Genomic DNA, 13,589 nt, shown 5'->3' with positions numbered 1-13,589 from the left:
TGCTACTGTCAGCTAAAGACCGCCCAGCGGGAGGATCCGGCAGATCCGTCGTTGCCGCTGGTAGTGCGTGTGTACACACCTTAAAACAGACCTGGCAAAGATGCATTTACCAGAAGCATACTTCACAATCAGTAATGGTTAAATGCAACCCTAAATTTTCTCTTATTACAAGATTCTTCCCTTGTAATAAGATGCACGTAATGAAAGCTGAGCATTACGCTTAAGAGAAAACTGTACGTGCAAACACAGCACTCTATTTCAGCTTTGTCTTTCCTTTGAACTGGAGCTATGGCTTTATCTCATGAGAGCTGGGAGTGGTCAGTAATGCTGTTCATTGTTATTTCTGGCCACTCTAACTTTAACAGAATAAAGGATAATACACACCAAGCAAATGCCAGTTTAATGGTGTTTGTCAAGTAGCACACCTGGATATACTGTTAGAGACTACACAAACAGTAGATTAGCCATTATGATACACACAAAGAAGTGCTGCATTAGTGTCTCAGTGCTATCACATACTGCTACAAAATCAATGGTGTCTAAATTCTGTTTGAGGGCTATATTTATTTTTCATTACAGTTAGTAATACATCATTGAGTAACTAAAGGAACTAGTAGGTGTAACAGTAATCCTAAGTCCAAAGTCCCATTCTAGATAAACGCTGAAAAGGATGAAAAAGGCTGAACTGGACTTTACTGGTGCAACAATATCCAACTCATCATAAAGAATAAATCTCTACTAACAGACAATAAAAATGCACTACGGTCATCTCTCAGACTCTCATGGTTAGAAAAGCAATAAAACAAATACCGGTAGTGTGAGACAGAAAATATGATTATTACTGCGTACATTTTTCAAAATATAAACAAAACTCTTAAAAAGATTTATTGCAAATCTTACACTGCATGTGAACGCAAGATCTTCTCTGCAATTATAGGAGATAATATAATGCAAAGTATAGTGATAAAAGGGTAAATGTAGACTCTGTAGTAAGCACAACTGAATCAAGCAGAATATGGAGGCTGGCATAAGCAAGACCAATTGCCTGGCTATCCTGCTGATCCTCTTCCTCTAATACTTTTAGCCCTAGACCCTGAACAAGCATATGTAGATCCGGTGTTTCTGACAAGGTTAGTTGCATGCTTGTTTCTGGTGTGATTCAGACACTACTGCAGCCAAATAGATCAGCAGAGATGCCAGATAACGGACATTGTTTAAAAAATAAATAAATATGGCAGCCTCCATATTCTTCTCACTTCAGTTGCTTTGAAAGCGTCCAAAGCAGATGGTATTTCAGACTTTCTTGCATTTGGAAATTGCTTGCAATGGGAAAACTGATGTTTATAACTGATTGCTTAAATCATTTTTGTAAACATTTTTTGGTGTAATTATCTGCCAAATGTCTCTAGCAGCATTCCTAGGGGAAATTCAAATGAAACTGATATTCAAATGAGGCCATACGCGATTCAATTTTCCTTTTTCTTACCATAGAAATCAGAACGATTTTTCAGGTTGATCAAATAATTTCAAAATCGAACCAATATACCATACACTTATGATCAATTTTTGTGAACATTTAAAAAAAAAATTGAATAAAACATTGAGTTTTTATTTGTTTCTCTCCGATTTTTCCAATACATCTGATCAGATATTTAGCTAAACAAAAACAGAAAAATTGATAATTTTTATCAATTCAAATACCCCTACTTTTGATTTCTTACACATTTTATCATTTTTATTTTAAAAACGTAAAATAAATTGTTTTGAGTATATAGTGCATGGCCACCTTTAGGCTCTAGTGCTGTAGGATAAGTACTCCAGCGTACATTACTGAAAGGTAAGAGGTTGGAAATGTATGTAAACTATATAAAGTCTCATAAATATTACCAGGATGAGTACCTTTTTTACTATTATTATAATTGCTTACTAATAAAAACAATATTATTTGCTTATAAAAACTATTGTCAACTGGTAAATACGAGATGGACAGTTAGAAGACAGAGAAATCCCTGCATTATTTCCTGTTGAAAAAAAAAAATTCTATATGGTAAAAAGGAAGTCATCTCTGTGCCCATATGGGACCTTGAAAACCAAAAAAACCCTTTATTACTAGGGGACTACTGAGGACCTTTCCAACTTTAAAGAGAGGAATGCCATTTAGAATCACATCAGGGTTTTAACTGTCTGACAAATTTAAGGTGGCCATACATTATTTTCCCGTACGGTCAACCAATCAATTTGATAATTTTATTAGATCAAGGAATATTTGGTTATGTTCCATTCTGCTCGGTTGATGAAAATTGCCTCCGTTGATGGAATTTTTCAATTTACTGGATTGGGCAGGATGGAATATATTAACCACTTTGCATCCAGACCTTGTTTCCCACTTATGGACCAGAACTGTTTTGACAGTTTAGCTATGTCCCTATTAAATCAGAAATAACTTTATCCCTACTTATGACACAGAAATTAAATATATATTGTGTTTTTCAAGACAAACTAGGCTTTCATTGTATGCAATTTGTTCTCTCGAACAATTTTGTTTTCCATGAATTATAATGGGAAAACAAGGAAAAAAATTGAAAAAACACATTATTTCTCAGTTTTACCAATTCCAGTTTAAAAATAAAAAGTGCTACTGTAGATAAACTACACAAATTTTGTTTGGCTATTCTTACTGCTTTTCACAAAACTTAGATTATGTTCCTGTTACAATTTATGGTGAAGATATTTGATTCTGAAATAATGCTACAGAGTGTATTTTTCACTATGAACTGAGAAAATAAAAGTATTTTTAATGGTAAAAATCAATCTCATTAGCTCAGGAAACATATATTCCCATTCACCAATTACTGCTGCATCAGATAGTGCCAGAAATGTGCACAGGAGCAAGCCCAATCCTGCACAGCACTGCTTCTGCTACAAGACGTATATCTACTGACTCGTGGCTTAGATGAAGGCACAGAGGATGTAGATATACTGCAGTGGTGGATGAAGTGGTTAATCAACCGTAAAGAAATCAGCTAATGTTGTTCACATGATTGTGAGCAACACAGAATCGATTTTTAGTTTCAGAGCATGAAAACACTGTTTAGACCAATAGTGAAGGAGAATTGCACAGGCTCTTGTTTGATCTCGACCAATAAAGTCAATCACTTTAAGGACCACTGTCGCGAAAATGTAAAATATATGTAAACACATACAAATAAGTACATTTCTTCCAGAATAAAATGAGCTATAAATTATGTTTCTGCTATGCTGCTGTCACTTACAGTAAAGGTGGCCATACACTGGTCGATTTGCCATCAGATTCGACCAACAGATAGATCCCTCTCTGATCGAATCTGATCAGAGAGGGATCGTATGGCTGCCCCTTACTGCAAACAGATTGTGAACCGATTTCAGCCTGAAACCGATCACAATCTGTGGTGGTGGTGGTGGTGCTGCCGCCGCTCCCCTTCCACCCCCCCCCCCCCCCCGCATACATTACCTGCTCTGCTGGCGCGACTCCCCAGGTCTCTGCTGTCTTCTTCTCCGCTCTGGTCTGGTCTCCGGCATGCTTCACTTCTTCCTGCCCGGCAGGAAGTTTAAACAGTAGAGCGCCCTCTACTGTTTAAACTTCCTGCCGGGCAGGAAGAAGTGAAGCATGCCAGAGACCAGACCAGAGCAGAGAAGACAGCAGAGACCAGGGGACTCGCGCAGGCCGTAACAGGTAATGTATACCCGCTGTATTGCGTCGGTCGTCGGGCATTCGAACGCCGCTATCGACGCACTCCCGACCCGCCAGCGATCGGGAAAAATCTTCCGCACGGACGGATCGACGGGAATCGACGGAAAGGATCGATTTCGGATGGAAATTGATCGTTCTGTCAGCGGTGAGCGCGACGATTTCACAGCCGATTCAATCACTGTGATCGAATCGGCCGTATATCGGCGGGAAAATCGTTAGGTGTATGGGCCCCTTTAGTACTACAAATCTGGCAGAACCAACAAGTTTTGGATTAGTTGTAAACTAGTGGTAAACTAAGTTTTGGACTTGCCCATCTCCCTATGGGGGGCTCTCAGGGGGTTCTTTATTTTCAAAAGCACTTAGTGAATGGCAGTTTGTATGTCCAACTGCCAAAAAAGTGTACGGTGAGCAGGGAAGCTGGCCAGCATTATGTATAAATCTTTTTCAGGGAGTTTCTTCATAAAGAATAAAGGTTGTGCTGAGAATCCCCTATGGAAAGATGGACTAGCCCAAAACCTATCGGTGATTTCAGGTTTCGACTACTTACTGTAAGTTAAAGCAGCATAGTAGAAAAGTAATTTATGGCTCATTTTACTCTGGAAGAAACATACTTCTTATTTGTATGTGTTTTCATGTATTTTAAATTTTAAGATTTTCACGATAGTGGTCCGTTAGACACTAGATGGAAAATCGAGTAACATATGGCTACCTTTAGAGACTGTGAAAATCAGTGCAATATAATGAGTAAAGTGAATTTGTGAGTTTAACTACCATGAAAAAAAAATAATTAATTGCTACTTGCTACTCTCATATCCCACATTTTCACAAAGGTCTTTGGGTCCTCTTATCCTTTGAGAAGGTGAAAGTTAGGACTCTGGGAGAGAGGGCGTCACCCAGCTTCCAAGTGTCCTCTGTTCACCAGGAGAAGCCTCTAATCAAATCAAACTTTTATATCGAGAAGGATGGGCACCTGCACCCTATTATTACTTTTTAAAATTTAAATTCATGTATAACTATCACATAAAGTAAGGATGGTCAATTGTATTATGTGATCTACTTTTTAGCGCTGGGCTCATTTACAACTTTCCTGACCAGTGTAAGCTCAGCCACGCACATGTGGTCAACATTCATGTTGGCCTCTAAAATGATGGCCTCTAAAATGATGGACATCTGAGTACAGCTTCAACTAAACACAAAGCCATCTTTGCTTTTGCCCGGTGGGTAATAAATTCCGTTTGGAGTTGGGTCATTCCATGCCTTTTTTTTACTATTCGGTAACGGGCTAGTAAAAAAGGGCGCACAGGGCTAGTGGACAAAAAGGGCGCCGCCATAGACTGCAATGCAAAATATCGGCTATTTGGTGCCCGACAGGAAAAAAGGGCGCCCGAGAAATAGCGGTTACAGGGATCGTGTTAACAAAAGTTTTCGTTTACAGAATAAGGTTTATAACAAATATCGTTTACAAGTTCGTTTTGAGTTTGTGTTTGTAAGGCTTGGTGGTGTATTCTCCACAGTCAGCATGCAACGCATGAGCTGACGTGGAGGAGGTACACACACTAGCACAAAGGAACAGGTTATCCCTAGTATAGTGGAGGGGAGGACTGACTCCAATAGGAGATTGTGGCGCACAGAGCCGGTGCAGATCTGACAGCCACAAACAATGCTTTCGTTATAACGTCTCAGCGCAAAGTAGCGCTGAGCGCATAAACCAGAACTGAGGAGATCAGGACAGGTAGACAGAATGAACGCTTGCTAGCTAGCGGCTACTTAGCGACAGCAAGCGTCCAAAACCAGACAGACTGGAATGAGGCAGCCAATGCATTGCGGCGATGGCGTGCCTCACAAAGACAGGACAGGATAGTCAGGAAATAGCAGGATTGAGATAGATGAACGTAACACAGATAAATATACAATAAGTATGTTTTCCTAGCGTATTACAATTACAGCTATCAATGAAACTATTTGTAAGGTCTGACTAACATATGTATATATCGGCAATGAACCGATATATGACATAAGAAGGAACGCTGACTAGGACTGGAGTAATACAGGGAACAGGACTCAGAAGGATTCGCTATCTCTTCGCAGAGATGAACGCAATCCACAAACAGTAACAGAACAGGATTCAGAAGGATTCGTTATCTCTTCGCAGAGATGAACGCAATCCACAAACAGGACCAGGAACAGGATAACTAGCTCAGCACGGGTGTTCACGGTACGCGCAAACTACCAAAACGTGCTGGAAAACTGACTAACTGAACACAGGAAATAAACAGTTCGTGTACGTATATATCAGCGACACTGATGTATCAACGTAACACGAATACAAGGAAAATAATAAACGTGCTGGTATGCATATATATTGGCAATGAACCAATATATGATGCAAAACCAGCAAAGTATCTTTAGAACAAGAAACACGATCGGGGGCTGAAGCGACAGCAAGACGGGCTTAACTGAAGCTATGAAAACCCAAGGAAACCCTGCAGGAAGCAGATCTCCACACTGAGGTCATCCAATGGGAGCAGACATGCAGACCCCCACACAGGTGAACGACAACCAGTCACAAGCTGACAGCAGGGAAAGACAGACAAAGCTATGCAGCTTGCACGGAAAGACATCAGAACTGCCTGAGCTGCAGCACCACTACTTCCAGCAACACCTGCTGCAGCAGCGACCATTACAGTGTTATACTTATTTTTTCGTTTTTAAATTTCGCTTATATCAGTTTTTACTTATTATTTAGTTTAAAAATTTCGCTTACAAAAGTATAACAACTAAATTTTCGTTTACACTTCTTTGATCATTTAAAAATTAGTTTTCATATGTATAATGCATAAATACCGTTGTCAACCTTATTGTATTAGAAATACATCGCTTTTGGTATTAACTTTGTTTTCACACTTATAATGCGTTGATTATAGTTACTAAAATATCGCTTTTAATATTACTGTTATTTTAAGGTTGTTTTTACACTTATAATGCGTTGATTATAGTTACTAAAATATCGCTTTTAATGTTACTGTTATTTTAAGATTTCTAATGCTTGTAAGGCTATCTATTGTATTGTATATATTTATATATACTTTTCTCTATTTTTAATATTAATGTATATGTGATTTTAAGGCTATTTTTAAGGCTATTTATTCTATTACAAATATATAAATTATTTTATTCATGTTATTTGTAGAGAAGTATTTTTAAGGATTAAATATATTATTGTTTATATGTGTTTAGGGTGTTTGTGCGGTGGGGATGGTTAGGTTTAGGCATTACCAGGGGGGTCTAGGGGTTAGGGATAGGTACAGGGAGGGTTGGGTATAGTTACAGTATAATATACGCAATCAGGGGGGTCTTAGGGTTAGGCACCACCAGGGGGGGTCTTAGGGTTAGGCACCACCAGGGGGGGTCTTAGGGTTAGGCACCACCAGGGGGGGTCTTAGGGTTAGGCACCACCAGGGGGGTCTTAGGGTTAGGCACCACCAGGGGGGTCTTAGGGTTAGGCACCACCAGGGGGGTCTTAGGGTTAGGCACCACCAGGGGGGTCTTAGGGTTAGGCACCACCAGGGGGGTCTTAGGGTTAGGCACCACCAGGGGGGTCTAGGGGTTAGGGATAGGTACAGGGAGGGCTCTGTGTGAGCCTACATTTTGCTATAATTACAGTAAAATATCTGTAAAACCTACCATTGCATTGCTATGCTTAATACAAGTGTAAATATCGTTTTTGTTATAGACGATATTTGACGTTTCTTTTCAGAATTCGTTTGTTGTTATAGACGGTATTTTGCCATTTCATTTCCGTTTATTTAACCTATTTAGCACAAAATTTTCGTTTACAACCCCTTAAAAGATAAATATGGTTTTGCATTAAAACTTAACATTTCGGCTATACCCCGTGCCCGTTTTTCCAGGCGCCCTTTTTTGATACACGCATTTGGTAATTTAATGTATGTGTACCTGGTGTGATATTTGTTGAAAATAAAGATATATGTGAATGCTGTAATAGAACTTACCTGAAGGGTGTATTGTTCGGCAGTCAGTGGGTAATTAACACCATTGATTGTAAAAGTGATAGTTGGCATTTGGCTCAGGTTAGAACAACTCACTCCATCCTGAAGCACAAAAATATCAAATGATTGTTAATGATGTAAAAGTGTTATTATGAAGTTACATAGTCATTTTACAAAACGTAAATGCTATTTATGCAATAATGTGCATTATAACTAGGTAGGCTGCTTCATTAAAGGCACAAAAAGGATAGTTAAAGAGAGAGAGATGTTAGACACACATAAATGAGTATCATCTTGCTAGATTTCTTATAAAGTAGCAAGATATGCTTGATATAGCAAATACATGTAAATCAATGACATGAGGGTGCAAAGCACCCAACATATTACAGTATGTACATTAAATATTAGAGATGGCCAATAGAAATAATAATAATAATGTTAAAGGACAACTGTAGTGAGAAGAATGTGGAGGCTGCCATATTTATTTTCTATTAAAAAAATACCAGCTACCTGGCATCTCTGCTGATCTATTTGGCTGCAGTAATGTCTGAATCACAACCCTGAAACAAGCATGTAGCTAATCCAGTCAGATCTAACTATAATGTCAGAAACACCTGATTTGCTGCATGCACTTGAAACAAAAAAGAAAAACCAAGAGCCCAATATGGTGCAGTAAGTCTAGCAATTGTTGCCAAAATAATTAACAGATGTGGATATACTCACAAACACGGGTTGCCACATAGGCAACCACTTGAAATGCAGATGGGGAGCATTAGAACCTGATCCCACTCAGGTTTAAGAAGTCGCTCTCTGTAGAAAGAAGGGGAGAGTCCCCTCCACCCAAGGTGGACTATATACTGTGCAAATTTGGACAGAGGCGCCAGGCAGGTTAAAATGATCAAAAACAACTAAAAAGGAGGAGTACAGGTGGACTTACCTCCTGAAATAATGGACAATCGAGATTGTTCAAATCGCAAAGAACAATTTATTTTGGCACTCTGCAACGCGTTTCGCAGGTATAACCCGCTTCATCAGGCAAGGAGTGCAAGCTCAAAAAGGTCCAAAAGTGGCAATGCGCCTCTGTCAACTGGCATTGCCACTTTTAGACCTTTTTGAGCTTGCACTCCTTGCCTGATGAAGCGGGTTATACCTGCGAAACACGTTGCGGAGTGCCAAAATAAATTGTTATTTGCGATTTGACAATCTCGATTGTCCATCATTTCAGGAGGTAAGTCCACCTGTACACCTGTACTCCTCCTTTTTAGTTGTTTTTAGATCATTTTAACCTGCCTGGCGCCTCTGTCCAAATTTGCACTGATCTGCTGCATGCTTGTTCCGGGTCTATGGCTAAAAGTATAAGAGGCAAAGGATAAGCAGGACATCCAGGCAGCTGGTATTGCTTAAAAGGAAATAAATATGGCATCCTCCATATCCCTTTTGCTTCAGTTGTCCTTTAAGTTCATGCAACTTGTACTGTATATACATTTTTTGTAAATGTATGCAGCATGAATGTAGTTTCTGTAGTCATGTGCCTTCTCTGTATTTATAACTAACACCTAATCAAGCCTTTTAATATATGTTAGTACACAGTGAACATGCTCAAAGACCAGTATAGTCTTGTACTTTAGTACGGCTGGCTAGGGATGGTCAATAAAATGTAAAAAATCTATTTTATGTTAATTTTATGGAAATATATGCAGTTTGAAAATGGACTTGTGGAGTGAAGCCACCACAAGATTTGATTGGTCCATTTTCAAGCTGAATACATTTTCATAAAATTTATTGTCAAAAATGTATTGTAAGAATTATTTGCGCTTTATCGAATGTCCTCACTGCTGGCAGCATTTTAATGCCTGCAAGAACCATTGTTACTTTTTATTATCAGTAATTAGTGACCTAATAGATTTTTTACTGTCCCATACACACTAGAAAACAAGATTGCCGTGCCTCTTGAAATGTTGCTGTTATAGACTGCCACCAAAGAGGTCCTGAAACTCACTGACTGGTAAAGTCCAAGATGGACAAAATAGAAGTAAGACTAACTTAGTAAATGCTGAACAACTTAATGAATTTCATCTTACCGCTCCATCTTGACTTGTAAATCCAAGAAAATTTTGAAGCTGTCCAATATCAGCTGATGGACCTGTAATCAAAGAGGTGCCAGTATCTACAATGGCCTGACATCCCTCTAAGCAGAATAGTGTTTCTCCTGCCACCTGTATGCTGAGAGAAAATGTATTATTTATTGTAATACACCATACATATTAAACCAGTTATAATTCACTTACAGCAACCCCATGTGCACCTGAATTGTAAATACTTGCATTAATCATTTGTCTTTAGGCTCTCTCAGAGTATGAAATTATTTTGGTTTAAAATTTCAAACCACATTTTTATAAAGCCCTGCTAAATTTTCCACAGTATTAGATAGGATCGCACGGATATTGAATTTTTACCTTTAATGCCTGCACCAGTTATCTTCTGCTGTTTGCTGGTTGCCAGAGGCGTATCTACAGACGTGCAGGCGGGGCTAATGCTATGGGCGCCGCCTCCTTCCAGCTACTAGGGGGGCGCAGTTCCCTCTTCCTCCTCCCTGACTGTGCTGTGTTCTTTAATGCTCGCTTCAGTCCCTCAGTCATGCTGTGAGGGTTTTGGGTGACTGTATCAGTGAGGGGACAAAGCGTACAGCTAACAGGCTTCCATTCCCTTCAGCTGAGCGACCAGAGCTGCAGCCATCACCCTGCGTGAGCACAATCAGTGATGGCTGCTCAGGGCTTCTCTGATGGGGAATCCTGCAGGCAGCTCTGTATTGCCTGCTCTCCCTCCCTCCTCAGCTGCTGGGGACAGATTACATTACAGCAGCCTTTCCCCACTGGGGTAATGCAGAGAAGTTCAGTGACAGCCAGGCAGATCGGCATCTCTCACCCACCATACCTGCTCTACAATCGCCTGGCTCTGCCTTCCTGTACCTCTGATCAGACCCAGCCGGAGGATTTCAGAGCCTGCAGGAAGAGGAGAGATGCAAATCTGCCGGTCACTAAACTTCTGTTGCTACACGAGGTGGAGAAGTGAGTGCTGGATAATCTGCCACAGCTGTTGATGAGAGAGGCAGAATATGCAACATGGAGCCAGAGGATTCCACAGTAGAGGAGCCCCAAGCAGCATGCCACTGATCTGTGTTTTGGGCAGTGAAATAGAGCAGTCAGCAGGACCTCAGAAGTAGGTATCAACAACCTGTTTAGTTGGGGTGGCTGAATAATTGTGGCCAGTAAGACAGACTCAACTCCTTCCCTGCAGACAGTATAGGTAGCTGCCTCCTCCCCCACCCCTTCCAGTATAGGTAGCTTCTCTCTTATCCTTATCCCTCATTCCCTCCCCCAGCCCTCTCTTATCCTTATCCCTCATTCCTTCCCCCATCCCTCTCTTATCCTTATCCCTCATTCCTTCCCCCATCCCTCTCTTATCCTTATCCCTCATTCCTTCCCCCCAGCCCTCTCTTATCCTTCATTCCCTCCCTCCAGCCCCCACTCTCCTCAGCCCTCTCTTATCCTTATCCCTCATTCCTTCCCCCATCCCTCTCTTATCCTTATCCCTCATTCCTTCCCCCATCCCTCTCTTATCCTTATCCCTCATTCCTTCCCCCATCCCTCTCTTATCCTTATCCCTCATTCCTTCCCCCCAGCCCTCTCTTATCCTTATCCCTCATTCCTTCCCCCCAGCCCTCTCTTATCCTTCATTCCCTCCCTCCAGCCCCCATCCCTCTCTTATCCTTATCCCTCATTCCTTCCCCCATCCCTCTCTTATCCTTATCCCTCATTCCTTCCCCCATCCCTCTCTTATCCTTATCCCTCATTCCTTCCCCCCAGCCCTCTCTTATCCTTCATTCCCTCCCTCCAGCCCCCACTCTCCTCAGCCCTCTCTTTCCCCCTTAACCCTCATTCCAGCCTCCTCTCTCCTTATCCCTCTCTCCCTCACTTTCCTCATTATCCCTCATTCCCTCTCCCACAGCCCTTTCTTCTACTCATCCCTCATTCCCCCCCCCCCCCCCCGGCCTAACTCTCACCCTAACCCCTGGTTCCTCCCCCCTCATCCCTCTCATTTCTCCTTAGCTCTCACTGAACTAATCCCCCCCCCCCCCCAGCAGCTGTGGAATTTCCCAAGGGGGCGCAGTTAAAGTGCTTGCCATAGGCGCTATCTTCCCTAGATACGCCACTGCTGGTTGCGTTAGGTTTTACAATATAATGTACCGCCCCCTACCCCCTCTAGTGTGGTTCACCCCTCTCTGTTACACCTCTCCCACACTACGGTATGTCTCCTTGTTAGCTGGTCATGTACAACAGTATTTGCTGCTACAGCAAGAGGCCCTAGAGGTGAGCTAAAGAACTGAAGGCAGCTACAAAACCCAAAGGAACATGCCAAACACTGCTGAATTCATAATGATGTTCCTGTGATTAAAGAGTTGATTATGTTTGGGGAGTGAATCTGGTACACTTTTTAATAAGTACTGAGGCACTCAAAGGAATACAATAAATTATAACAGCAGATAGATACAGAGAAGTGTGTGTTTTATTCATAGTTTACATAAGCTGGTGCTTCATGTAAAAGGGAACTGGTGACACAGAACTTTAATGCAGACAAATTGCTGATGCTGCAAACACTCCAAACACTGGGAAGTAGTCTGTGTGTGAGAGGCAGCAGATGAGGAAAGAGCCACACTGGGGGTGGGGGTGAGAGGGGTGACATGAGATGGTACACTCCAGCACTATTGAGAAGTGGAAGAAGGTAATAGAACATTAGTAAGGGCATTTAGAATAAAAATGTAGCAGAGGTTAACTCTGGAGGTTGGTCTGTTTATTGTCCTTTACTAAAGTGGCATATTGTAGATCTTGGGTGTTAAAGAGAACCCGAGGTGGGTTTGAAGAATGCTATTAGGACACAGAGGCTGGTTCTGCATACTATCACCAGCCTCTGTGTCTGTACTGTGTCCCCCAGGCCCCCCCTGCGCTTTGCTGTCCCCATAAAAAAAAAACGCATCCATCCGGTCCCGGCTATATCTCATCCATCCGGTCCCGGCTCTATCTCCAGAATTTACTCCAGACTCTCCCGTCCAGTATCCGCTAGGTTACATCCATATATTTCTGGCTGGGAAAGAGAACTGGGTCAACATAGGGAAAGTGAAGACTGAGCTGACTGTTGGTCTCGTATAGCTAGCTGCTCCACAAATGTATACGCTATAGAATCTGCATACAAAGTATTGACTAGGTGGTACCTTGTCCCTTCAAGGCTGCATACCCTTTCTTCAGCTATCCACTCTAAATGTTTCAGAGGCTGTGGAAGGGAGGGCACAATGTATCATATTTGGTGGCAATGTCCACGTCTTACTCGCTTCTGGAGCAGGATTTTTGGCCTCTTACAGTCCCTTTTTCACATCACTATACGTAAAGATCCGTGGATAGTCCTCTTCCATGGTAAGATAGATGGTCTTACGACTAACCAAAATAAACTTGCATCCTTCCTCTTCTTATCTGCTAAAATGACAATAGCTGGGAACTGGAAGTAAACACCCTCAAACTTCTCAGAGGTCAAAGCACGTATGTCGGAATTCATGGTCAATGAAAAACTAACCAGTATCTTACGTAACACGCATAACAAATTTCTTCGTATTTGGCAACCCTGGATTGACCTTGAGTACCCAAATGATGCCAACCTGTTTACAGCATAATGAGCTCCTCTAGACTCCCTTAGACTCCACTCCTTTTCTCCTCTGTTTCGCCTCTTTCCTCCTGTTTCTCTTTCCACACTTTCTCCCTTTTCTCTTTTCTTTGCTTGTCCCCCGGTCAGGGGATGGG

The 13,589-nt window shown here is 41.5% G+C and overlaps 1 protein-coding gene across 1 annotated transcript in view; it reads right to left on the bottom strand.

Moving 5' to 3' along the window:
- CTSE (cathepsin E) overlaps window positions 1–13,589 on the bottom strand; it is a 76,042-nt gene that overhangs the window by 1,058 nt on the left and 61,395 nt on the right. Inside the window, exons 7-8 of the mRNA XM_068265545.1 lie at window positions 9,822–9,963; window positions 7,744–7,842 (exon numbers count right to left, since the gene is read on the bottom strand). Of these exons, the coding sequence (XP_068121646.1) occupies window positions 7,744–7,842; window positions 9,822–9,963 (241 nt within the window). The remainder of the gene's footprint in view (window positions 1–7,743; window positions 7,843–9,821; window positions 9,964–13,589) is intronic.

The sequence above is a fragment of the Hyperolius riggenbachi genome, chromosome 2 (genome assembly GCF_040937935.1).
Source record: "Hyperolius riggenbachi isolate aHypRig1 chromosome 2, aHypRig1.pri, whole genome shotgun sequence".
NCBI lineage: Eukaryota > Metazoa > Chordata > Amphibia > Anura > Hyperoliidae > Hyperolius > Hyperolius riggenbachi.
The sequence above is the reverse complement of the archived record's forward strand: the minus strand, read 5'-3'. Positions and strand labels throughout refer to the sequence as shown.